The 26,992-nt window shown below is 41.5% G+C and overlaps 1 protein-coding gene across 1 annotated transcript in view; it reads left to right on the top strand.

Moving 5' to 3' along the window:
• Positions 1-26,992, top strand: part of DCHS2 (dachsous cadherin-related 2) — a 138,015-nt gene that overhangs the window by 60,039 nt on the left and 50,984 nt on the right. Inside the window, exons 2-4 of the mRNA XM_054989645.1 lie at positions 4,163-4,354; positions 11,891-12,122; positions 22,856-23,092. Coding sequence (XP_054845620.1) covers positions 4,163-4,354; positions 11,891-12,122; positions 22,856-23,092 — 661 coding nt within the window. The remainder of the gene's footprint in view (positions 1-4,162; positions 4,355-11,890; positions 12,123-22,855; positions 23,093-26,992) is intronic.

Below are 26,992 nucleotides of genomic sequence, written 5' to 3'. Positions count from 1 at the left end.
TTGCTTGTTCTTCCTGCTGATAGAGGCTTCTTGGTTTTCTGTGGAGCTGGATCTGATGATGTGGGTCGAAGAGATGGTTAGAGCATGAATGAAAGAAAACTCTGGTCTAGTCTAGGTGAAAAAAAATGTACAGTCTGATGAAGAGTTCTGGTGAGCTTAAAAGCTTGCTCAGTGTTTTTGTGTCAATTTGTTTGATTGTAATAAAAGGTACTATATTGATTTCATTCTAGTCTACATGATACAGTCATCATTTTCATCTTACAAGAGTTACCTCATGCATTTGACATGAATTGGTAGCTCGCAACCTCAGGAATCTATCTCAGGAACTCACACTTCATGTGATCTTTTTATTCCATAGCACTCTAAATGTTTCCTTTATACCCCCAGAAAATCTTTTTGGGAGGAAGTTATTACTCATATTAATTTTGCATTAGAATACCCATTGATTTTTGAGGATATGTACTTTTAAACTGTACCTACCTGTAACCTAACTGATAAAAATGGACCCTCTGTGCCCTTACCGTAGCTAAAAAGATTTATATTACAACATTGGGGAGACCCAATTCCCACCTCCCATAATTCAAAGGATGGAAGACCTTATAACTTTATCTATATTTCATATAGATGACAAATGCGAATTGACTTATTTTAAGGTATTTGGAAATGAAGGGCCAAGGCCATGAAGGGCCTTGTGATAGTCAAAACCTTGAATTGAGCCTGGTAACTGATGGGTAGCCAGTGGAGTGACTGCAGAGTGGGAGTGATATGCATGCTCTGTCTAGCTCCTCTAAGTAAATGAGCTGCAGTGTTCTGCACCAGCTGGAGTCTCTGTGTTGATTTTGAGGAGAGAGCTATGTAGAGAGCGTTACAGTCTCAGTGTTATCATGGCATGGATCCATGGCCAGATCAGCCATGTCAAGGTAGGAGGCCATCTTCCAGGCTAGTCTGAGTTGGGAGAAGGCGTTTATTACCACTTCATTTACTTGCTCCTTTAGCAACTGCTCTGGAGTCAGTATAACCCTTAGGCTCTTCACTGGATCAGCCAGGGTCAACTGAACCCCTTTAGAGGCAGAAAGAACAGTGTCCTTCAAGATCTCTGCCTTTCCAATCAGCAACACTTCTGTCTTGTCTGGGTTCAGTTTCAATTTGTTTGCATTGCCTATGCCTTTTATAACAAGAAATATTAACCGTTTATAATTTCATAACTGATTTCCTTATGGAATATTTTTGTCAATGAATTTTGAATGCATGACAGAAGAGAAAGTGTTTCCAACTGATTGCAGTTGGTGTACATTAGCCTTATTGTGGGTCATAAAGTATTGTGCTGAAACTGTTCATAACAGTTAATATAATATGAGCTGGATTCAACCAGCCTGGGAGTGTGAAAAAGGGACCCTTTGACTATCAAAAAGGCTGTGCTAGGATTCATGGGACTTCCCTGGACAAGTGGTAAGTGGGCTAGGCAAGGAGGAGTATTGACTGAGGTTGAGCAAAAAAGTTTGCTGTATGTTATGTGTATAGTTATGGATATAGTTAATATAGCATCCTTTCATTCATCCTCACGATGGTTCTGTGAAGGAAATGTTCCTTTCAGAAGATGACTCCCATCTATTGCCTATAGATGAGAAATAGTCATCTTTTGAAAGCTACACCTCTTAAGGGCTACCTGGAGATGTTCCACCGGGCCTTTGGCTGAGTGCCAGCGGGTGTTCCCCTTCTTCCATCTAAGACCACCCCTTTTTCTGGGGCTTCCCTCAGCCATCTACTATGCCCATCTACTGTGCCCATATACGGACTCCCAAATATTTATTTAAATAGCCTGCGCCTCGACTATTTTAATGACTTTTTAAAGGTTATTATTGATTTTATGGTTTTGTGATTAATTCACTGTTTTATGAATGTTGTTAGCTGCTCTGAGCCCATTTGTGGGGAGGGCAGGGTATAAATCAAATAAATAATAAAATAAATAAAATATTGAATAAGAACACAGATTTTCAGTGATTTGCCGTTAGTGTGTCCTAGCTTCAGTGTGCTTAATGGTTACTTAGACATACTTTTAACTACAGATGCCTAAGCTTCTTTAGGTACTAAGGATTTTAAGGGATTACTGCACGCAAGAGGAGTGGGAGAAATAACCCTGCTGATGGTTTGCCTTGTAGAATAATTGGGCATTGGGCCTTTAGTTGTACTATTACAGTTCTTTTCTTGTGATGGCCCAATTATGGCATCATTTGGAATCAGCTGTTTTCAGGCAGGTTACCTGGAGAGGCGGCACAAACAATTTCTAAATAAACAATTAATTAATTAATTAATTAATTAAACAAATCCTTCTGTTCTGTGTTTATTTCAGATTTAAGGGAATTTGGGAGGTATTCCTTTTTGTGGAATTATGAGCAGGTATTCTTTTTTGTGGTACGAGAATCGAGGTCTGTTTCTGGGAAACAAGATTTTTGTGTATGTGGAGGGGAAGCCTTCAGAAAGGTGACTTATTCTCTCAAGGAAAGATGGTACCAAACTCTCTCAGGCAATGGAAGAAGCAGAACGGAATCTACAAACTGGCTTTAGAAGTAGATTTTATGTAGGGTTGCCAGATGGAATACTGGAAACATGTGATAAGATTTTTTTGACCATGTGGGAACTACCTGGCTTGGCATGGTGAACCACCAAGCAGGAGACAGAGAAGAGGCAAGCATGAAGTATCACCCCTGCTGTGTGTGGTTCATGCCACATCCACTCTGGCAAGCAGATCCCTCTGCCATACAGGGGTAGTTTAGCAATGATGGGGCCCCTAGGCTACCTTTATTCTCACCCAACTCATGGATTTTAATCTACCTCGTAGGGTTATTGTGAGGATAAAATGGATTAGGAGAGAATGCTGTAAGCTACTTGGGGTCCCCCTTAATGAGAAAACTGAGGAATAAATAAAGTCAGTATTAAAGCATTAAAACACATAAGCCAAAGTGCCCCTCTCCCAAACCCACCCTTGTTGCCTCTGGAGTCAGGGCAGCAGGGGCTTCAAGGGAAAAGCTGCCGCCACTGATTGCCGAGGGCGGGAGGGAGGGAGGCAAAAGGAGGAATGGTGAAAACAAGACTAGGGTGAAAACCAATCCAGGTTTCCCCCCCCTGATTTAAAAAAAAAAAATTAAATAGCAACGTTGGTGCCTTAAAGGAAAAAAAAAACTTCTACTGCCCTGAGGGGAAAGAGAGCCCTGAATCCTACTTGATATTTTAAAGTTTTCACCTGTGCTTCCAGTACTTTTTAGTCCATTATTTTTTTGGCATTTTAAAAAAATATATTAAACAGCAATGTTGGTGTCTCAGCAATCAGTTAATCAACTGAGGAAACTGACCAGTCCTCAGTGGCTCCACTGACAAAACTCAGGTGATCTCAGCTGATCTGCTAACGAAACTGACGTGTCCTCAAAGTCTGCCGCCAAAACAGGGCATCGTCTAGTGCAGAAATAAGAAATAGACACCACTTTGGTTTGACTCCTTCCGAGTGCAGAATTAAAGAATCAAAGCAGTGTGGGGGCCAGTTTGGTATAGTGCTTAAGAGCAGCAGGACTGTAATCTGGAGAGCCAGGTTTGATTCCGCACTCCTCCACTTGAAGCCAGCTGGGTGACCTTGGGTCAGTCACAGATTCTAGCTCAGCCCCACCCACCAGAGCTCTGTCAGCCTCACTCACCTCACAGAGTGATTGTTGTGGGGATAATAATAACACACTTTGTATGCCACTCTGAGTGGGTGTTAAGTTGTCCTGAAGGGCAGTATATAAATCTAATATTGTTGTTATTAAAGTTCACCATGCAGAAGAGGCCGGACTGTCAGTTCTGCTTGCATAAGCACAGTCCTGTAAAGGGCATTCTTTACCATCACAATACTAAAAGTGTTAAGTATTATTTATTAATAATAGTATTTTATTACTATTAGTAATAAAACTAATTTTATTACTATTGGTAATAGTATCATTGTCAGTAATATACTATTATTACTATTATTATTACTAATAACTATTTATTACTAATGGTATTAAGTATTATAATACTTTTGTAAATAAAATTATAAGAATCCATTTTATTTGAAAAATAATTCTTGTTTGGGATACATCAGTTAGAATAAGAGAAGAACTAATTTTTTTTTTTTTAATTGTGCTATTTCCAGGTCAAGGCAACCGACAGAGATTCAGGCCATTTTGGTCATATTGAGTATTTTCTGTATGATGGATTCCATAGCTACGAAAAATCAAAAGCATTCCAGATAGACCCAAGCAGCGGCCACATATGCGTGTCTCAGGACATTGACAGGGAAGAAGATCCTGCTACTTACGATCTTTTAGTGAGAGCTACAGATGGGGTATGTTTCATTCTTGGATTATTCCACTCTGGGTCTTTTCTTGCTGTTTTTCAGGTGTAAAGGCTATGTTTAACTGATAAAAGCAAAAAAAATAAAAATCCAATACCCAAGTTAAGATTTGGTTGAACGAGTGCCTATTTAAATGGCTTTAAAGTTTATTTGTAGATCATATTTGGCTTTGTTTTAGAATGACTGGCAACATATGCAGTAATAAGAAAAAACAAAACAAAATCCAGCAAGCGAAATCCATTGGCCGCCTGCAAACTGTCACCCTGTTCTGAAATCTGCAGCACTGGAATAGACAAACTGTTCTGGTCCAGCAGAATACTTAATCCAAAGGAAAAATCCACAACCTGGGGTATGTAGTGAGATAACTCTCAATAATCATGGAAGACGATATATTCATTTAATCAATTTTTTTGAATTAGTGCAGTGAATTAATAAAGTGTCTAGTGCATACAATAGATAATTATACAATGGATAGTCAGTTATCAGTGTCATAAAACTCATATAAAAGTTCTATCCAATTCCATCAGTATAGATCTGTACATTCACCAAAGTACGGCCGTGAACCATACCACACATCATCATTTACCACAATTTAGCTACAAAGCAATCAGCCGCTTGAACGTCCTTGATAAAGAAATATTTCGAAATGAGCTAAATATATTAGCTGGCTTCTTGTTGGGCTTGGGGCCACTGAGTCCTTATCTCATGCCCCCTGACGATATAATAGTTCATTCTGAAAATGAAATATAAGAATGTTATTTTAGACTCTTGCTTTGGAGTCTGTATCAAGAGTCTACTCACCATTGTTCTATGGAAGACTGAATGAGGATTCATCTATGGCGTACCTGTAAAAAAGAAAAGAATCAGACATTGATAAATTACAATACAAGACTTACCTGCTATCATACATCATAGTTCTATACAGCTGTAGACTGTTGAATTGAAGAAGATTATCATTGTATATATTCTTAAATGCTGTCTTGAATGTACAGATCTATATTGATGGAACTGGATAGGACTTTTGTATGTGTTTTAGACATTGATAACTGATTATTCATTGTATAATTACTTATTGTATGCACTAGACGCTTTATTAATTAACTGCACTAATTCAAAAAACTTGATTAACTGAGTATATTGTCTTCCATGATTATTGAAAGTTATCTCATTCACTACATACCCCAGGTTGTGGATTTTCCCTTTAGATTACTTATCTTAGTTTTCCCTGGGGTGCCTCTCATTTTTTTCTTAGTATCTGTAATACCATCAGAGAGTTGCAGTTGATTTGAATATAGCTTTGCTAGCAGTTGGGATCATTTTGCGTAATTAATTTGTATTGAACGATAGTACCTACAGAGTTGCATCTTAAGATATTTTTCACTATGCGTTCAATTTCATGTCTGTGTGGGCTATACATGGAGGCACCATGTGCACTTGAGGAAATGTATGTTCTTAAGAGTGCAAATACATTATTACGTTTCCTGTAATGCATTCCCAGCTGGGGGAAGTCTAAGAGTTAAAAATATATTAAGCATATATGTGCATCTGGAATTCATTACCATTGATACTATATTTTCCATGAAATCATCTTGATTACTTGTGAACCCGATTATGCTGCTGAGCAACTACATCTGGCAATAGTGATTTCCCCACATCAGTTGCATTCTGTGAGGATATTTTCCCCTTACTTTTTAACCTGCTACATATTCATTTCATTATGTTTGCTTTCGTTTTAGGCTGTGATTTAAAGTACCCATGTGGTTCATGCAAGGGCTGTACTTTCAAATGCAAAAGTTTCCATCCGCACCCTAGAATCTCTGTGCACTGAATTGCAAGCCACTGCTCCAATTCACTTTCATTATGTTCACCGGTTTCAGGGTGGTCTCTCTGGCAATCTGAGGGCAGTTCCTTGCAAGGTGGAACTCCCTATGACAAAGGGTTACGGCCATAGTTTCATTATAGAAACTTAAGCAGCTATTCTGTCTTCACTTTTGACATACCATAAACTTCAGCCATCCATTCCTGTAAGAAAAAGTAGTGCAGCCCACAGGACCTGCCATTATAATGGTAGCAAGCCCTGCCCTCTGACCCAGACACTGGATAGGTATCTTGCCCAGTTCAGCTGTTACTGCCAAACCATGGTTTGGCTCTTGGGTTTATGTTCAGGCTCACACGCTTCACACCTGTCCTCTTGTGTACTCCAGGTCCCTCCCTCATTCCCCGCTTTTACGGTAATGATTCTGTGATGTCTGAATTGGGCAAATCTCTCCTACCTCATTATTAGGACAGTTAATTTCACTTTTCCCCCATGACCCTGACTGAAAGCCAAACTACATGATATGTATGAATCCCAACTTACAAGTCATGTGTATGATTAGGGAACTTACCTTCCAAAGTGCTCCATTGCTTGATGTGCCTATGGACCACTGCTTGGGGGTGGATTGGCTTCAGTCTTCCTACTCTTGCTGTCTTCCCAAGCATAAACAGTTGTGGGGCAGGGGGGCTCTGTTTGCCCAACTGTGGGGCTCCATGTTTCTGAGAGCTCATGACTGAGTACTTGTGGAGGGCAACAGCAGGGAAAACAGGGCTCTTCCTGCAACCATTTCCACTTGGGAGAAAAGGCATGGGAGGGGGAGATGAAACCCCTTCCCACTGCACACAGCGCACCCAAATTGAATTGTTTGATAATTAATTTCACAATTATTTGAGTTTCCAAGTGTAGATTTTAAAAAGTCCCAAAAATGTAATCAGATGAAAGTATCCTCTTTTTCATGTTGAAGCACAGTGGCTCTTGTCAATTTTAAACAAACAAAATTTAACAGCAGAATTTTTTTATTGCAAATCGGGGTGCTTGTGGAAACTTGAAAGATTCATAGCTATCTTGACATTTTTGATTGAGGGAAAGAAAACCAGACAGATATTTGCTGTGCTAGAATGTTGCTTCTCTTAGAGGAGTGCCCCCCAACCTGTTTTGAATGCTGTTTAAGAGGTGTGTTAGCTTTCCCATTTGTTATACAAATTGGGTGCCAGGAGAGAGGAGAAAACCAGCAGGTACAGTAATCTGAGCTCAATAGCAATTTATCATAGTCACAACTCCATAACCTACCAAGAATACAAGACCTTGCCTTTGGAATTCAAACAGGAAGCATTTGTTATTGTTCTGGCGTGTATTCCATTCAAGTTTTTTATAGCTCTATCAGTCAGCAAAATGATCAGGTAAAAGTTACTTGAGCTTTAGAGACAAAATTATGGAAGTAATATTCTCAGAGCAGCAAGGCAATACATGCAATTGCAGATTTTAAATATGTTATAACAAATGCCATTTTCTTACAAAATAAAAAGCATACCTAAATTGATCTTAATATTCTGGAAAAACTCTCATATTTCTCCCACCTTTCTGTGTATAAGTATCATTGTTATGAAACTAGAAATAGCAGCTGTTGGTTCCTGTAACTGGATATCTTGAAAACTACCCCTGCTATGTTAAGTTTGTACTGTTAAAAAAATCAACAGTTATATGTGCTCCATTCCAACAAAAAGTTTCACTGGGAGCAAAACTGTCAGGAGCACAGGCTTGATCAAGAGTCTGAACTTCTGGAAGAGTAACTCAAGGAGGAATGGTCATAGCTGAGACACCAGACTAAGATGCACACACCCCTTCAGAAATTAATGGTCACATCAGCAGAAGAGGACTGTTCCAATGGTGATGGGAGCAGAGGAATTCTTGAAGGCTAGCTACTGGACAGCAGCAACGGTAGTGGAAGGTGACATCTTTTGCAGACAATGACAGTGTCACTACTGCAGAGAAGGCGGCAATGGTAACCACTTCTGACAATTTCTTACCTCAAAAACCCTATGATGAGAAAATCCAAAATGAAAGAAGATATAGTGCTGGAAGACAGAACCCTCAGGTTGGATGACACTCAACTGGCTACTGGGGAGGAGCAGAGGAGAAGTACAAATAGTGCTGTTCTTAATGATGGGACTGGGTTAAAGACAACAGGACGTTGAGTTGCTGGTGTGAATAGATGCAAAAGAAATGTCCAAAGTGGTATGACACACGTAATAGGAACATGGATTGTGAGAATTGGGCAGCCAGGTAAACTAGAAATTGTAAAACAAAAAACGAAACATTTAAACATTACAACCCTGGGTGTGAGTGAACTAATGTGGACCAAATCAGGAAATTTTCAATCAGAAAACTACAAACAGTCCATCAAAATCTTAACAAGAATTTATCAACAAATATGGAAAGCAAAAAAATGGAGCACAGACTGGAAATGCTACCTGTATTCCAATTTCAAAAAAGGGGATGCCAAAGAGTGCAGCAACTATCAGATTATCACATTAATTTCCCGTGTAAGCAAAATGATGCTCAAAATTCTACAGCAAAGACTTACCATATATGGAGCGAAAATTCCAGATCTTCAAGCTGGATTCAGAAAAGGAAGAAGCACTAGAGATCACATTGCAAATTTACAGTGGCTAATGGAACATTCCAGGAAATTTCAGAAGAAAATCAGCCTATATTCTATAGATTACAGCAAAGCTTTTGACTGTGTGGATCATAAAAAGCTATGGATGGTATTAAACGGAACAAGGATGCCACAAGATCTGATTGTTGTGATGCACAACCCCTACTCTGGACAAGAGGCTACTGTTAGGACAGATTATGGGGAAACAGATTATGGTTTCCCTCTGGCAGAGGTGTCAGACAGTAATGCATATTATCTCCCTACCTGTTCAACCTCTATGCAGAGCATATCCTAAGGAAAACTGAATTGGATTTAGAAGAAGATGGAGTGAAAATTGATGGAAGGAACATTAACAATTTGAGATATGCAGATGCCACTGCATTATTGGCAGAAAATAGTGAAGACAGGAAACGACAACTGATGAAGGTTAAAGGAGAGAGCACCTAAACAGGGTTACAGCTGAACATCAAGGAGACAAAAATAATGACTAATGAGGAATTACAGAATTTTAAAGTTGACAGTGAGGCAATTGAAATTGTTCATGATTTTCTATTCCTTGGCTCAATCACCAACCAAAAGGGAGACTGCAACCAAGAAATTTGAAGAAGATTGAGAATTGGAAGAGAAGCCATGAGGGAACTAGAAAAGATGCTTAAGGGTGTTTCTCTGGGAACCAAGATCAAGATAATCCAAACTATGTATGGATGTGAGACAATGAAGAAAGCTGAGAGGAAGAAAATTGATTCATTCAAAATGTGGTGCTGGAGTAGAGTTTTGTGGAAACCATGGACAGCCAAAAAGACAAATAAGTGAGTTCTATATCACATTAAGCCTGAATTCTCCCTAGAAGCTAAAATAATAAATTTGAGGCTATTGTACTTTTGTCACATCGTGAGAAGACAGGACTTTCTGGAAAAGACAATAATTCTAGGAAAAGTTGAAGGTAGTAGGAAAAGAGGAAGACCACAAACAAGATGGCTTGACTTGTTGAAAGAAGCCATTTCCTCCAGTTTGCAAGGTATGAGCAAGTCTGTTAATGATAAGATGTTTTGGAGGACTTTCATTCATAGGGTCGCCATAGGACAGAGGAGGCTTGATGGCACATAACACACACACATAAAATATTAGATGCATGAATTCTTCAACTGTCTGATAGAGTGAAAACTCATGAAAGCTTGTGCCACAGTAAATTTGTTAGTCTTTAATGTACTTGCAGCAGACTCACACATCTATCCCTTCGATATTTTGTTTTATTTGATGGTGTATGTTTTGCCTCTTTCACTCTTGTGTGAATATATTTATTTAAATGCTTCTATCCTGCCTTTGAGCACAAAGATACCTCAGACACCCTTACAAAATAGACAACCCTCAAGACACAAGAATCCCCCATCTCTATCCCCACCCTGGAGAAAAACAGCAGAAATCTGTCATATTATTTGCTGTGTTTTGAAACTCAGGGCCAAGCTACAAGTGACGAATGACACAGGTTGGACACTTGTCAGCTTCCTTCAAGTTTTGATGGGAAATGTAGGCATCCTGGTCTTGCAGCTTGGCTCTCCGACTGCTGTCCAGTGGACTTTTCAACTGTCACTTGTCGAACATTCCGCCAAGCTGCCTACATTTCCCATCAAAACTTGAGGGAAGCTGACAAGTGTCCAACGTGTGTCATTCGTCACTTGCAGTTTGGCCCTTAGAAGCATCTTTTGCCTACTTGAAAGCTCACCTGTCTCCTGACAGAGGAAGGGCCTTTCATTTTGTTCTGTGCTGTAAATCAGTCAAGTCTATTGCCTCATATATTCTGGAGTTCTATCTGTGTCTGTGTTTAATAGGGTGATCTGCTGCAGTAAAGCCTGAGAGGTACCTCTTGCACAAAGACAGGTTCTGTGTATATTCATGCAGATGCAATGAGGTGCTTCTCCTAGTTAGGATGGATGAGGAGGACTGTGTATTTGGAGAGGCCCATAAGGACATAGGAAGCAAATACGTGTATTAGACAGATTTTGTGATCCAAAGCACTTTCTAGCATTAGTCATCCTTTTAAATATAATTTTGCTTCATTTAGGTGGAAGTAATGCCATTGCCTGTCTCCTTTCAGTAAGAAACAAGATTTGCAGTAAAATCCACTGCTGACTTCAGTTACAGCATATGCAGTATCAAGTTGTCTTCATTTTATACAATTCTCTTATTTTCTCTAGACATTTAATGATGCTTTGTGAGTATGGCATGACAATCTCAGTGACAGGCAAAATAGACAAATGCTGCTGTATGAGCAAACACAGGAAAAATAAAAGGCTCATTGAGAGATACTGTTGATGATGCCTTTATACTATGACAATCCATACTCACAAAGCGAAAACAATAAACAAAAGATCCTGTGTAGTTTCTTGGGTGATTCTACTTTAGAGAGCAAATTGTGCAAGGAACATTGTGCTTAAGTGCCAGGGAAGAGCTTCATGGTGCTTGACCTGCTAAATGTTGGAAACTATTTAATTTCAGTAGGGTAAATGACTATTCATTTTCTGCTGCCATAACAAATGCTTGTACATCATCCCTAGAATTCTCCATTCTCACAGCTATAGATCCATCCTTGTACGTCTAACTAGTTAACCGTGTGTGTGCGCGCAATAGTCTTCCTTAAGCAGACATTGAAATTCTGTTTTAAAAGTGTCCCATAGAATATTTTAAAAGCTTCTAACCCACATTTCTCCTTAAAAAGGACTCAGGCCTGTTGGAACATCCTTCAGTCCTTGCTGGCTAACACTGAACCTTCTTTTTGAGTGACAGTCTAAGAGGGTATTGCTTTTCAGTATCTCTGGCATGTATGCAGGCAAGAAGTATGTTCGTGTCCTAGTAATGGCCTTCTCGGTAAGTAATTTTAAAATAAAAAACACAAGTTATGTCACATTGTTATCCAGGGGACCTTTAATTGGCCTGCTCTTAGGTCAACTCAGATGTCTCTAGCAAGACAAAAGATGTAGAATTGCATTCTTGTATTTAACGTTTCATTACAGTTGCCTTTTGGCTTACAGGTTGTTTTTGGTTTATTCCACAGGGTGGCCTAAGCGCCCAAGCTTTTCTTCGCATCGAGATAGAAGACATTAATGACAATCACCCTGTCTTCAACCCTGCAAGTTACGTGACAAGCATCAGCAGTCATATGCAGCCAGGAACCGAAGTCATTAATGTTGTTGCTGTGGACAAGGATTCTGGAATATATGGAGTTGTAACTTATGAACTGGAACCAGGTGACTTCTCTTCCCTGTTCACAGTGGATACATCAACAGGTATGATACAGGTGCATGTGACAGTGCATTTTTGACCACAAACGATTGTTACAGGATCCTGAAACGTAAAAATTAATTTGCCGTATTTTTAAAATATCATGTTTTTAGCACCAGGTCATTGACTATTGGTACCCTTAAACTACTTTTCCATTTGATTGTCCAAACTCTTAAAATGTGGTGAGGCAGTGCATTGTCTGTGGACTTTTCAAGGTTTTTCTTCCTTTCATTACAAAACTAACCTGTTGGAAGAAGAAGGGTCCTCGTGTATTTTGGAAGGAGATTTCTGTATTTGTGGGGTTTCAAACATCTAATGCAATCTAAGGGCTTACAGTTCTACAGAAGGATATAGTTCAGCAGTTAATTCATCACACAGTTTTGCTGATCACATGTTTCAGCTCCTTTATAAGAACACTGATTTGGATATACATGCAAAATATTCAGTCTCAGGATTACAGAATCAAAAAGAGTCCAGTAGCACCTTTAAGACTAACCAATTTTATTGTAGCATAAGCTTTCAAGAATCAAGTTCTCTTCGTCAGATGCATAGTACAGAAACTGGTCAAATATAGAAGAGGAGGGGAGGAGAGAGAAGATGCAGTTAGGGGGGGAGGGTGCAACCAAAACATTCCTTTGCTAGTAAATGTAAACATCTCCTTTTGGTGTCCTTTCGGGGTCAGTTGGCTTGGGTGAGGCTTCAAGGGAGTTTGCCGTGTTAGTTTGCAGCAGTAAAACAGCTAGACCATCCAATTCCTATGTAGTATAAGCCTTCGATAACCACAGCTCTCCCCGCCAGATGCATCTGACAAAGAGAACTGTGGTCCCCGAAAGCTCACGCCAGGCGCCACTGGGCTCCCCCAGACCCCGCCTCTGTAAAGGAAATCTGTTACCTGTGATAATGTGATAACCAGACAGACAAAACTTATTGTTCACGGTCAACAACTGAATGTCCTTGTGGAAGCTTATTAATTTTTCTACCAAGCTGGACTTCTGCCATATCTTTGTATCTTATTTATCAAAGAAGAGCATGATGATGTTTAAAAAAAAAATGATAAAATCCAGTTGATTTTAAAGTGGGGAATGTAGGACTGCAGAAGTAAATTTGTGGAAACTGGTTGTGGTTGTTTCATCTACTACTACTTTGGAATCACTGCTCTCTTCTTTATGGTTTATGCAGAATTTGAGAGCTGCATATATAGGAGGGGGCATGAAATCAGTGTTGTAGAAGGATCTGTTATCAAAACCCAGTTGCAAAAGAGATTTCTGCTTCTCAGTGGAAGTGCTGTTTTATAGCTACCAAACTCCTTAAGGAGAGTCTCACTTCAAAGGAACATATTAATCAAGCTAAAAAAATAACTCACCAAATCTAGTGAACTGTTTTTCCCCTTGATTCCGTGAAGATGTGTACAATTGCACAACTTTTTGGTATTTCTCCAATGATATGTTTGAAAATTGCAATTTTTCAGTACAATCCAATCCTCTCTGTTCCCCTTTCAAGCCAGCATCGTTACTCCCACTGAAGTTGGTGGTTATGGATTGCTCTCTTATCAACTGTTGTATTTGGAATGCAAAGGACTCCCAGCAGAACACTTGTTGGAAATCACAATGGTGATTCTCTTTCTGTAGTATCCTATTGACCGAAAGAACAACTTCCTTGCTGTGTTTTATGCAATACATAGATTCTTTTTCTTTTTGCTGTCACCTGGGTGTTGTGAGAAGACCATTAAAAGTCTGCTGAAAGTGTAATGTGTCCTAAAAATGATCTTGTAAAAGCTTTTAATGTGGTGAAAGTATTTTGAGTGATTACTGTGTTTACCTTTGAAGCTAACCTTCTCCAATAAAACTGTTAATTACAAGGAAAAGCCTGAATGGGAGTCATGATGACTGCATTCATGTATCTAGCAGTTTGCCTTTTATCATACAACTCAACTTAAGCTTCTCCAGTTATTTCAGTACAGCTTAGTTAAGAAGAATGCTTGGTGAATATAAGGTGATATTTTTGCTTCTTCATAGTTTATCTCAAGACATTAATCACAGTGGCTTATATCATTAAGTACTTAGCAAAGGCTGACATTAAAATACAGGAAATATGTCGTAGCACAGAATTTGACAAACGGCAGCAATAACATAACATAAATTAAATTGTGTATTTTCTTTAAGCTTTAAAAAGGCAAAGCTATATTTGATTGTTAATGCTGTTTCATTTCATACTTTATTACAGGAAGAATTACTCTTTTTTAATTTTTAAACTACACGTGGCATTTTTATATAGTAGATAATAAAACAAAATTGATGCATGCATAAAAGGGTTCACATGAGTAAAGACAGATTGGAAGATTGGAATAGCTTATTTTGGAACAATTTGAAACCACATCCTTTTGAAGAAAACCCCTTCATTACTTTTTTATTCAATCTGCATAAGTAATTGATAGCACATTGAGGCCATTGGAAGTAAGTGGGACTAGGTTAATGCATTTGGCTTTGACATTCTGAAAACTAGTTATCCATTTAGTAACATGAATTCTATTGGTAGCTTGTCTAGTCACTAATGGATGAAAGTCTCTGTCAAGGAATCACCACAGCATTTAACATAAGGAAGATTGAGAGGAACGTTCAGGTATGGAATAAGCTGGAAACAGTTAGGGTCTAAGGCTGCTGTGTTGAGAATTTGCAGTAGAAGTTTCTGGACTTTTTCTAACACCCTCAGCCCATGAAAATTATTCTGTGACTACCAGTGATCTGGCCAGAATCAGACATTTGATTGGGTGGGTTCAGTTGCCAAGGAAACTCTGCAGAAGTCTTTCCTGGCCCTATTGCCTAAAGTTCTTTTTCCGCTGGAGAAGCCCTGGAGCCTTCTGCATCAAAATAATATTTTCTGCCACTAAACTTTGACCCATCCCCTTTCTGCAGCCAAGACAATGGCCTTTGACCTAGGAGATTGGCCCAAGCTGAAGCTGAACAGAGGAGGAGTGGTTGTCATTGAAAAGGCCACTATTCTGTAACCTGAAATGCACATCTAGGCAGCATTAAGCTGTGGTGTTGCCATGGCTTCTGTATTATACACCCGCTGTTATTTAATTTCTTATTTTCAGCTAGGCAGTTTTTGATGTAGCTGTTTCTTCTGGACCAGATTCCCTAGTCCTCTGTGTCTCAGTAGGTCTTAGCTCCTGAAATGTACAGGTCCCACTTGCTGCACCTTGTTTTTGTACCTTGATGCCAGTATCGCCCCTCACAGCCAGCGTCTTGGCAGTCAGCTCAACATTTGGACCACCCTAGGGCCCTGTTCTGTTACGAAGCTAAACTTTTACGTTCGGATGCTTCCCAAAGATTGTGCTCCTTGGAAGTCACCAGCTTGTTAAATGGTGAATGGTCATCCATCTCCTAGAACTTGGAGTATGGCTATGAGGTGGAAGATTTGGGCCTATAAGAATATCAGACCTGCTGTATCAAAACAAGAGTCCATCTAATATAGTGTCCTGTTGATATTAATGATCAGTCATGTGCTTCTGGGAAGCCCACAAGTATGGCATGAAGGCACCAGCCGCCCTCATGGTGTATTAGGTTGTTTTCTTTGTGTCTTACCTGCTCACTTTTCTCAAGCATTTGTTGTCTGATATTCAGACTTGTTCACGACACACATATGTAATCTTTTTACTCAAATCTCAGTTCATCAGTCAAGTATCGTAGGTGAATGGCACCCTCTCTCCCCTCCACTTTCTGAATAGATTACTGGGAATTAGCATTGACCTGTTTCAGTCTTAACTTGGTTGAGCTGCCAGATTTGAAGGTGAGTTAGGGTGATGAACTGTGCATACTTTTTTAGCCATCTGGCTGCTGTCTGAGTTGACTATCAGATCATGTTAGCCAGGCGCCATCTGGGTATAGTTCTTGTGCATAGTTCATCTATAATGCTTTGCTTCATGCTGATTTTTCTCCTCTCGCTAAAATTTTGTTCTTGCTAATTGGGAGAGCCCTAATCTGGGGAAACAAAATGCCTTTTAACGAACTAGGTGAAAAGTTTCTCCTCCACCCCCTTATCAGCAAATGGATACTTAAACTATCAATAGCTAAAACATAGGCTGAATATTGAAAGCATTAATTGCTTATCAGGAAATTAGAAGATGTAGAAAAATGGGGGCAGTTCCTTGTACTGAGAGCGGGACCACAAGTGACTCCTGACACAGGTTGGACACTTGCCAGCTTCCCTCAAGTTTTGATGGGAAATGTAGGCAGCTTGGCGGAATGTTGGACAAGTGACAGTTGAAAAGTCCATTGGACAGCAGTCAGAGAGTCAAGCTGCAAGACCAGGATGCCTACATTTCCCATCAAAACTTGAGGGAAGCTGACAAGTGTCCAACCTGTGTCAGGCGTCACTTGTGGTCCCGCGTATATCTTGTACAGCTAGAAAGAGGTTCTGTGTGGCAAAGAGTAACGAAACATGGGGTCATTTGAAAGGTAATAGGTAGGAAGGTAGCAGAAGGCTGGCAGAGACTTCAGAACAACTGCACTACAGTTGGCTAGAACATGCTGTAGATTAATTTCTTCTGGAGAAAAAAGACTTGTAAAGGTGAAGCGAGATTGTACACCACTATGGCTTAGGCCCACATTATGATTTATTCTTTATATGCTTCTCCCATTACTTGCCTTATATACCAGGAGGAGAAGCTGCTGGCCTGCTTTTTAGCAATGCTGTACCTACTGATCTGTGACCCACGTTATGCTGATTGCTGGTGGTGATGTTTGTTGGCTTCCCTCCTGTTGGAAGGTGTGGGCTGGGATTTTCATGGTTTGCTCAAAGGTTGAGAGTTACCAGTAGTTAACTTGGTACATCTGTCAGCATGTTATTTACCTACAGCTAAGCTGATTTGCCTTTGGTAATGCAAACCTGTTTCTGAACAAGGCTAGAAGTAATTCACTGGATGTAAGTGAAAATCTGTTTTTAGTTCCATTGTAAATTTCCCTCCAGAATAATCACAAAGTGGCAGCTACCACAGAGTGAAACTAATTTACTGTACAGTAATTGCTGCAACAAAGAATATCTGTGCTAAGTGTAACTCTAATAATTATGCCTAGTTCTGAGTTTTAATTAGTTAGTCTCTATGAAAAATCAGAGAATTCTGAAGTTCTGAGCAAAATATATGCATAAATAGTATTTTAACAAATCTAATTTGTGCAGTATTACCTATTCAAATGGGTGCCCAAAGTTTTGTATTTTCATAATATGTGCATCAATCCAGTAAGATGACTTGCCAAATTACTTTATGTATGCCATATACAGTGATTTTATTGGATCATTTGTTTTGGTTTTTGTTCCGTGGATGATGGTGTAAAAGCTAATGGGCTGCAAAGGCTGAAGCTGACAGAGGGAGAGAAAGAGGCAGCCAGACACTATTTCTATGAGCCTGGATCTGGCTCCAACTCTTCAGAGCCCCCTCCCTCTAGCATCCAAATACTGTCAGAAGAGAGACTGTGTGTGTGTGTGTGTGTGTCAAGGAACACAGCTAGTCACCCTACTCCCCACGGAACTAGTGGATGTCTGTCTCATTTGTTTTGGACTTTTATTCCTGGGACTTTTATCACTTTTATTCTCTGAGCCAATTAGCAATATGTTTAATCTCAAGAGAATGAGGGGGTATTGGAGCATAAAGTCCACCACCATGCCATCTTTATTCAAGGACTCTTACATATGTTTCATGGTTAATGCTAAAGAACAAACTTGAAAGAGTGGAACATTCTGTATAGCATACCCAAGGAAAAAGAAGGCATGTGCCATGGTAGATAGGGAAAACTTACAGAGGAAGCAGGAGGGAAGCATGCTCCTGTTGCAAGCTAAATCCAGAGTCTTGCTAGTTGATTATTTGTTCTCAAATTATTTGATTTCATCTAATAATGTTTAAAGCTGCAAATGGCATTATCTGGTGTAGCTACTAGCCACTTTATGTTGAGTCTTGGGGAAAAAGGGAGTGGTCATACATTTTGCCCAGCAAGCTGAAGCTGATCATATTAACTCAAGCAAAGACAAGTATGTTGTCCTTGGAATAATGTTCTATGCACTATCTAATCAAAAAATACCATCACCACACTAAGGGATATGGGAGAGAGGCACAGTAAAGCAGCTTGTTTGAAGTGTATCTGTTGACAATAGTAGACTTTCAGTCTATTACTCTGGACAATAGTGATTTTTTCCACAATGTAAAACAAGGATCCACAGTCCTTTAAAAAGATATTTTAAAATATATTCTAAAGTGTTCAAAAGACAGTTTGTTTTTACAATGGTTTGGCATTGTCATAGGAAAATTTGCTAAGAGCACCTTTGATTGTCTGTGTTTTATCTGGTTTCCATTCTTCTATTTAAGAATGCTTTATCCCAAATTAGTCATTCAGCTGGTGAAACAGCTCTAGCATAGTTAAATCAGATATTTTAATTCTCCATTGTTCCAAAGCAGATTTTCTTCTCCAGAGAGTATGTAAGTAGAGTGATGGTGTCTGTACAATAAAGGCAGCCAGAATCCAGTGCACACTCCACTTACGCTGCTAGTGCTTCTTGGACCATTGTGGAATTTTCTTGCCTTCTGTTGCTTTGAAATGTCTGGCAACTGTACAGAACTCCCCCCCCCCCGAAAATGTGTATGTGAGTGAGACCAGAGACCCCATGCTTGTATCAATTTCACTAACGTAATGAATTGTTTCTATGGTTTTGTATATATTAGATGAGAATTAAGTGCAAAATCTAATTTATAATTAAGGCAATATTTTATCAAAAACGTCTTAATTTAATTAAATGAAAAAAATTCTGTGAGGCAGGGAAGAGCACCATTTCAAGATATCAGTGGCTATGCCAGCCTGTTTTGAAGATGCTGAGGCAGAATGGTCTAAATATGCGCTCATTGTAGTCTCCTGAGCATTTAGGGTGTTATTTTAAAAATAATTTTAACATATCTTAGATGTATTTCTTTTGGGAACTGTACAACTGGAATGCTGTTGATACTGTAGTGTAGTTAATTGTATTGTTTACAAAAATATATTGCCTGATTTTGATAACTTTTTCCCTAATTGACTGACTGTAGCTAAATAATATGCTAGTTCTCTAAAACTAAATTGCTTCTGAACTAATTACTCCAGATGGGGAAATATGTGGACTGAGATCCATTCAAATCCCATGGAGGAAATGGTGGAATAACCAGTTTCAAATCCCTGTTCAGCCATGGAGTTGCTGCATAGTTTGAGGAAAGCCACTCCATGGTTTAATTAGCCCATCTACCAAACAGAAATAAATAAGAGTAACTCTATTTCACAGGGTCATTGATAAGTCAAACAAGAAAGAGGCAGAGTTGACAGCGCATATTCTGTTAGATGGCTGGAAAGCTGTGTGGCACCTGGACAGCTGTGGAGGCTATGGGCAGGCAGGGTCCATTTGATGTGGTTGGCTGGCAGAGACATCCATTGGGCCCTGCAGATCAGATGGTGCTTTGCAGCTGAACTTGCTGTTTGAACCAACTTTATATCAAACACATTACAAGAAATTCAGAATGCTCACCTACGTACTTTCTAGCCCACCTTTCTTACTGATACTCACGGTGGATTACAAAGTGTAAAAACAATGCCGTCAGGTAGCATAAGATGTCCATTAAACAAATGCAGTGGAACTAGGATTACAGAGAATTTCAGGTGGGAAGCCATGTTGGTCTGCAGTAGAAGAGTAAGATTCAAGTCCAGTTGCGCCTTAGAGATGAACTAGGTTTCCTGGGTATGAGCTTTTGATAGTCATAGCTCCCATCATCAGATACAAGGAGTGGGAAAAGGTGGGAGTCTTTATAATCCAGACAGAGAGTAGAAGGAGTATTGCAGTTGCAGTTCATTCATGATGCATTGAACTGGTTTGAGCTGGGAGGTGTACGTGACTACCAGTGGTGTTCTGTTATTGTTTTGTTTGGGCTTTGGTGTATTTAGGATGGTTACTGCAGGTGTGTTGATACGTCTGATACGTCGATACGCCTGACGATCAGTAGGTTTCTAGTATAAGGTAGCTTTTATACTTCCATCATGTACTTGTGCAGTGATGTACAGAAAATGAACTTGATGGTAGGGTGAAGGTTGCTGAAGGCCTGGTGAAATTTCTCAAATTCTTAGATGATAAAAATACCATCAATGAATCTCAAGTACAAGAGGGATATTAACAGGTGGGAGATGCAGAAGCGCTGTTCCAAGTCCGCCATAAAAATGGGTGTCCATTGTTCTGAAGGAATAAATCATTACCAAATCTGAAGTAGTTGCATGTGATGACAGCTGTGTTGTTGTTGGAGATGGTATTCCTAATAGCTTGTAGTCCATCTTTGTGGGGGATGTTGGTGTATAGAGGTTCCACATTCATGGTGGCCAAAATAGTGTTATCTGGAAGATTGTTAGTAGATTGTATTTTTCTTAGAAAAGTAACTGGGGGCATTGATGACATAGGGTCTGAGAATGGAGTCCCTGTATCCAGGTATTCCTACAGTCACGGTGCCTGTGCCAGAGTCAATAGAATATCCAGTGTTGCCAGACTTGAATATTGACAAAATCATAAAACGATGCAGGCCAAAAACAGTGTAAGATATGACGTACCATAAACCATGTAATGAATGGGTTACAAAAAGAGAAAGCAATGTAATAAGAATAAGAGTAACACACGAAACAGGGAAATAGGCTACAATCCTATTCCCTTTATACAAATGACCTCCTGAACAATGTCTTGTTTATACATTCTGAGGAATGATAGACATGTAGGAGACTTTCTGATCTCTTCAGGCCGTTCCTGCTGCTGATAATAAAAAGCCCACTGGAAATCCACACATTCCCCTCTACATTTTCCCACTTTTGCTGGTATTGTGCCAAAGCAAATTTGGGACAAATCACAGTAGAGCCAGGGAAAATCCTGAAAGATGGTGGAAACACAATGCTTAGGCAGTGGCAGGGGGACCTCTGTGCAGCGTCAACCTTAGTTGACCTTAGCCAGGCTTCTCTCTTGCAGCTTCAGTCCTCCATCTGCAATATTGAGAAGATAATGCTGGCTTACCTTCGAGGGCTGGTTTAACTATTACAGCAGGAGAGGTGAAAATGAACAGAGTACAAATCTGTGTGTGCACTAAATAAGATCCACTGAATTCGCATGCGTAGGACTGGGCTATTTGGAGTGCCTTGAGTTGGTTCCTGTTCCTTATTTGTGAATCCAACCACAAATATTTATGTAATTAAAGAACCCTCACAAATAGTATATCAGACTCTGCCTTGCAAGGTTCCTGGTCCCAAGTGTGCTTTTACCAATAACTGCTGCAGGAGAAATTAAAATTAAACAACTGGAGGCAGTTGCATCACAAAGTAAAGCTTGTGCCTTGAGCACAAAAAGCTTGTGACGTGTTCTTTGTACGCTCAAAATCTTGACTCACTGAAAAACAAACTCATGAGTTAAAAACAACTCTTTTCAGTTAAAAGAAAAGTTTGAGGGCTCAGTACTCCCTAGAAATCATATTTTTCGTTCTGAGAGCCTTTCCTCATAGCCCTAGTAAGTAAGTAGGAGGCTCTGTGTGGGTACATATCTCATTGTGGCTACTAAGTGGAGTAAAACTGCACATCCACAAAGGATGTTTTCTTTATTGCTTGCTCAAGAGCAATGGGGTGAGGTGGGAGAAAATGGAGCACAAATAAACGACACACCAGGCTGTAGTGAAACTGGCCACAACTTTATCGATTACAGCCATTGGAATATTGGTGCGGCATAGCATGTGGATCCAAGCATCAAACAACCTGATTGCTGCCCAGTGGTATCTCTCTCAGCCTGCCTGGGAGCCAGCTGTGGGATGTAATCCCCATCTGGGCACAAACCATGCTGTGGTTCCCCATCATCTCGTAGAGAAGCCAAATGATGGCCCCCAAGCTGGGCACATCCCTGCATGGCTTCCCCCCAAGGTTCATTAAGGGGAACACCAGAATAGGGTGAGATGGCCAGCTGGCTCCAAAATAGGGTGAGATGGCCAGCTAGCACATGGATCTGGCCCAGTTCCCCAAGACTGCCCACCAAAAAATAATGATGACAATCATGAATAAACCTAGCAGAAATCCTCACATCTTTGTGCACCAAATAAAGAGGGACGGTGGGGGAGTGGACCCAGGGGGAGCCTTTATCCTCAGCCCTCTCTCTGCCCCTTTTCAGGGCCTCCTGGGATTGGGCCTGATGGCCTGATGATGCATGTGAGAGCTCCCACCATGGGGGCCCTGATGAAGATGGCCTGGTGATAAGGGAGGAAAGAGGGAACTGCCCACTCCATTGTCCAGCCTTAACCCCAGTGCCGCAACTCCCCCTGGGTGAACCTAGGTGTCCCCCTTGCTGCAGGAGTGAGTCCTAGCCCTGGAAACAATGGAGTGATTCCCACCATTGTTTAAGCCTTGTTCTGTTGCCTTTGGGACATATTTTCTTCAAAAAATAATGTTTTTAAAAAATATTTTTCACAACTTTCCCCAAATCCAAATAAGTTATATCGTTAATAAATGGCATTGACCTACAGTTGCATTTTACAGATGTCTGTCTAGCTTTTGTTGTGACATATGCCCTGAAGAGCTTTCACAACACATTGCAATAAAACAAAGTATGTATGTTTTGATCATATCATTAAGACACTCCAAAGTTGCATTTAACGTTGAAACTTGGCTGGGTGCTAGGGGTGTGTCGGTGTCTTCTCTAATTATGTGTTTCTATTTTGCAGGAATTGTTTATCTGACATCATCCCTCAGTAAGCTGGAACATAACAGTGTGCTTCTGACTGTTTCTGCTCGGGATGGAGGTGGTCTTTGTTCAGTTGTTAATGCAGTCGTATCTGTGAAGATCCTCGAGACGGCGGTGGCTCCTGCCATATTTGACAGATCACGTTACACATTTTCTGTCCCTGAAGATATCCCTGAAGGCAGCGCTATTGGAACAGTCAAAGCAAGGGAGCCATTGAGTAAGTTGCCTTGGAATGCATTCAGACCGATTGTAGCACCTCCTGATTGCTACGGGTTGCAAACATAGGCAGCTGATAATTGTTGTAACTGTTATTTTATCCAGTTTGCTTGCAAAACCAGCAGAAATCAAAATAATTAATACTAAGCTTTAAGCGAATACAGTAGCCGTTAATGGAAGGGAATGAGAACATTCCACCTGCATTGTGAAGGATTCTAATATATTTCTCTTGCCCAGGCACATGCATGGACAGGAGTAGGGATGTGCGCTTCGGGTTTCTTTAATCCGAAGCAAACACAGATCAACCCCGATTCGGTTGATCTGTGCTTCCCAAATTGTGTCAGGTTCTGATTGTGTTTAAGCCAAAGAGACTCCATTTTTATCTTGTCAGTGTATTAAGTGTGCTTTTTGCAGGTGGGAAGACTACTGCTGGAAGCCTTACAGAGAACGGAGGATTGTTATGTCTACATACGTCCACCTCCTTCCGCCCTTGAGAAACTTTCCTTTTCTCACCCTCGGGCCGTTTGTTTTGAGAACTGCGGGGGAGGATGGGGCCTGAGGGGAACTGCTTATTCTGTACCTAATCCTTTGCTTGGCATTCATAACAATTTCACAGTTCAGCTAAGATCCGTGTATCTTGGAATGTGTACTCTAATGGTTGACTATCTTCAGTAAAGTCTTTTGAAATCAATGGACTTTGTCTTCTTGCAAGAGGTGGGCTGAGTTGCAACTTTTAGCAAGCCACAGTCTGACATTTTGTTACGAATCACCTCTGTTCCAATGCCTTGGCCGGAGGAGATGGATACCAAGGCCGAGCCCGACAGGGACCCTTTGTTTGATCCATATGTCTCCAGTATGGAAGGAGTGGAACCTACTACGACAAGTCAACCCATTCCGGGGGGAACGGAGTCTGGTCCTGCTACAGTGTATCCCCTCGTACCCGAGAGGGCTTGCACCCAGGACACCCAGAGGGAGTTGGGAGCTCGACCGCGGGCGGCGGCGGAACCCCTGATATCTCTGCCTACACCGAGGCAGTGGGGCTCCAGGCCTAGAGAAACGAGGGAGAGGAGAGCAAGCACGATGTTCTCCAGGTCGCTCATTGACGTGAGACGGATGGTCGGTTCGTCAATGGAAGAAGGACCTAGCATCATTTGGGAGCTACCCAAACAATCCCGAATGCTGATCGAGGTGCGGGCTTCTAACCAACCATGGTTTATGTGGAATAAAGAATCCGATCAACTGGAGAAATGGGACCCCAGGGGTACCGAGAATACCCAGGACTGGGAGACCACTCGCTGCGACTTGATGAGCTGGGACTACACCGAAGTGGCTATGTGGACGGGGCAGCGGGAGTCAACTGATCAAAGCTGGCAGCAACTACAGGGCCGAACTCAAGCTGTAGATGCGGGAATTTCAGCAGTAATGGGACTAGCTAAAGGAATCCTTGCTGGAAAATCGGAGGAAGGTGAGATGGCAGACGCTACTGGAATGGGTATGATTCGACCCTGGTCCCGCGCTGCCACTTCCTCTGAGGACTATGTGGATACAGTACAATTCCTGAGTGAAATGCCCCAGGAAATGCCATATGAGGATGTCGATACCTTGGTGCCAGTGCACATCCAGAGACTGGAAGATAGGGTCGGTACGATGGAACAGAGCCTGGCCCATGCAGTCCATCTGCTATCTGTGCTAGTCATGGAAAGGAGAGGTGAGGGGCTGCAGCAAGTGGCTGGGGGGCATCCTAGAGCTTCGATGAGCCAAGGGGTAGCAGCCCTACAGCAGTTAATGCAACAACAATTGGTGCCCGTCCAGAGGGATCTCCCAGTTATAACACCAGCACAGGGTCAGGTCCCCCCACCAATCATAGAACTACCAATAGCACCGGTGGATGATCAACAACGGCCAGCGATGACGACAACCGACCCTCCACAAGGGCCACCAGACGTATTGCCAGATGACCTCCCGCAGGGGCCTCCTCCACCTCCTCAAGATGATAATCGTCTCCCGGCAAGACCCCCGGGAGACAGGGGCCAAGAGAGACCTCGAGAACTGCCTCGACCATTGCTTCAACCACGAGAGCAACCTCCGAGACTCCCGCTGCCGCAAGAGCAACCGCCTCGTCATCCCCCCCCCAAGAGGTCCGGCACCGCAACCATTCCGACCTCATCAAATACCTCCAGGCCCGCTACGTCGTCCCCAGCCGATGCCTCAACGAATACTGCCCGCACAACCTATCCCGAGGCACCTGGACGCGCAGCCCAGACCGAGACCAGTGCCCTTACAGTATTACCCTCTACCAGCACCAGCACCAGTCGCTCGACAACAGGAGTTGCCAATGGGGTGGGTGAAGTTGGAAGCTACATTAGACGGAGATCCTTCGAAGCTAGGATTCTTCTTAGTACAAGCTCTACAGTTTTTCAACCGTTGGGGACATCTGTTCGAGGACGAAGCCAGTCAAATCGAACACCTAGGATCCCGGTTGCAAGAAAAAGCGGCGGAATGGTATGTAACTTTATATGAATTGGGGCCCCCGGAATTAGACATCTTGCAAGGCTTGGTGGCGGCTCTTAGAGCACAATATGAGGACCCGTTAGAAGAAGATAGAGCCCAAATGGAATTACAAACAATAAGGCAAGGTAATCTATCTGCCAGAGACTATGTTACCAAATTCTGGCAATTAGCGTCCAAATGCCCTAGATGTGAAGAATCAACAAAAATAATTCTGTTTAAACAAGGCATGAATCCTAAATTGCTGGATTGGGCACTCATGCAAGATAATCCCCCGACTTTATTGGGTTGGATACAATTGGCCTGTGAGGTGGAAAATCGTATGCAGGAAGTACGTCTTGTAGAGCAACAGCAGGCATCAGGACACCGATGAATGTCGGTGATTGTTCGAGGGGGAAGAGGAGTAGGATACGCAGCCAGAGAAGCGAGAGAAGTTAGATGGCGACAAGGATTGTGCTTACATTGTGGTCAAAGCGGCCATTACGCAGCGTAATGTCCACTCAGGCCTGTGCAACGAGCTCCGCTCCCGCCAGTGCATACAACCTCTGCCACCCTTCCCCCACCATACCGCCCAACGCCCGCTCCCAGAACTGCTAGAGGACGAGGCGCAGCCCGCAGAAACCCTCTGGGGAAAGGGTTGGAATTAGAAGAAGTCATGGACAGACTCAGCAGCCTTAATCGGAGAGGAAGAACCAGAGAGCCCGAATTCGGGAAACGAGATGGATCTGTCGTAAACGGACCCAAACGGCAGATCAAAAACTCGTCCATTCCAATGGTGGAAAGACCAAGAGGGTCCATTTTATTCATGCCGGTTACCTTAGTCAAGCCAGATAGAAAAACACATATTCGTGTACAAGCACTCATTGATTCTGGATGCTCTAGAGATATCATTGCACCCGCTCTTGTCAATGGACTAGCGCTCCCAGTGAAAGAACTCGAAATACCTGTCATTTTTGAACAAATAGATGGCTCCAACATGAACCCAGTAACCACCGAAACTAAACCCGTAATCACTGGACTGGGGCAACATTGGGAGATGAGATCGTTTGTAATCAGCCCTACCGCCAAATACCCTTTAATCCTAGGCAGCCGATGGTTGTGGGATCACAACCCAAACATTGACTGGCCGGTCGGGAGCATTACATTTTGGCAGAACGGCTGCAAAAACCACCGATGGAACCAAATTTGGGATACTAATCCTATCCGGATGGAGGAAGCCCTATTAACTAAAGAAGAAATCAACCAAATACCAAAGGAATATAGGGCATTTTTACAAGCATTCACCGAAGAAGAGGCAAACACCTTACCTCCCCATAGGAGGACTGATTGTGCAGTAGAAATCCTTCCAGCAGCCACTCTACCCAAAGGGAGATTATATCCAATGAGTCCCCTA

Source organism: Eublepharis macularius, chromosome 10, assembly GCF_028583425.1.
Source record: "Eublepharis macularius isolate TG4126 chromosome 10, MPM_Emac_v1.0, whole genome shotgun sequence".
In the NCBI taxonomy this organism is placed as follows: Eukaryota; Metazoa; Chordata; class Lepidosauria; order Squamata; family Eublepharidae; genus Eublepharis; species Eublepharis macularius.
Note: the sequence above shows the minus strand (reverse complement) of the source record. Positions and strands in the feature narration are given on the sequence as shown.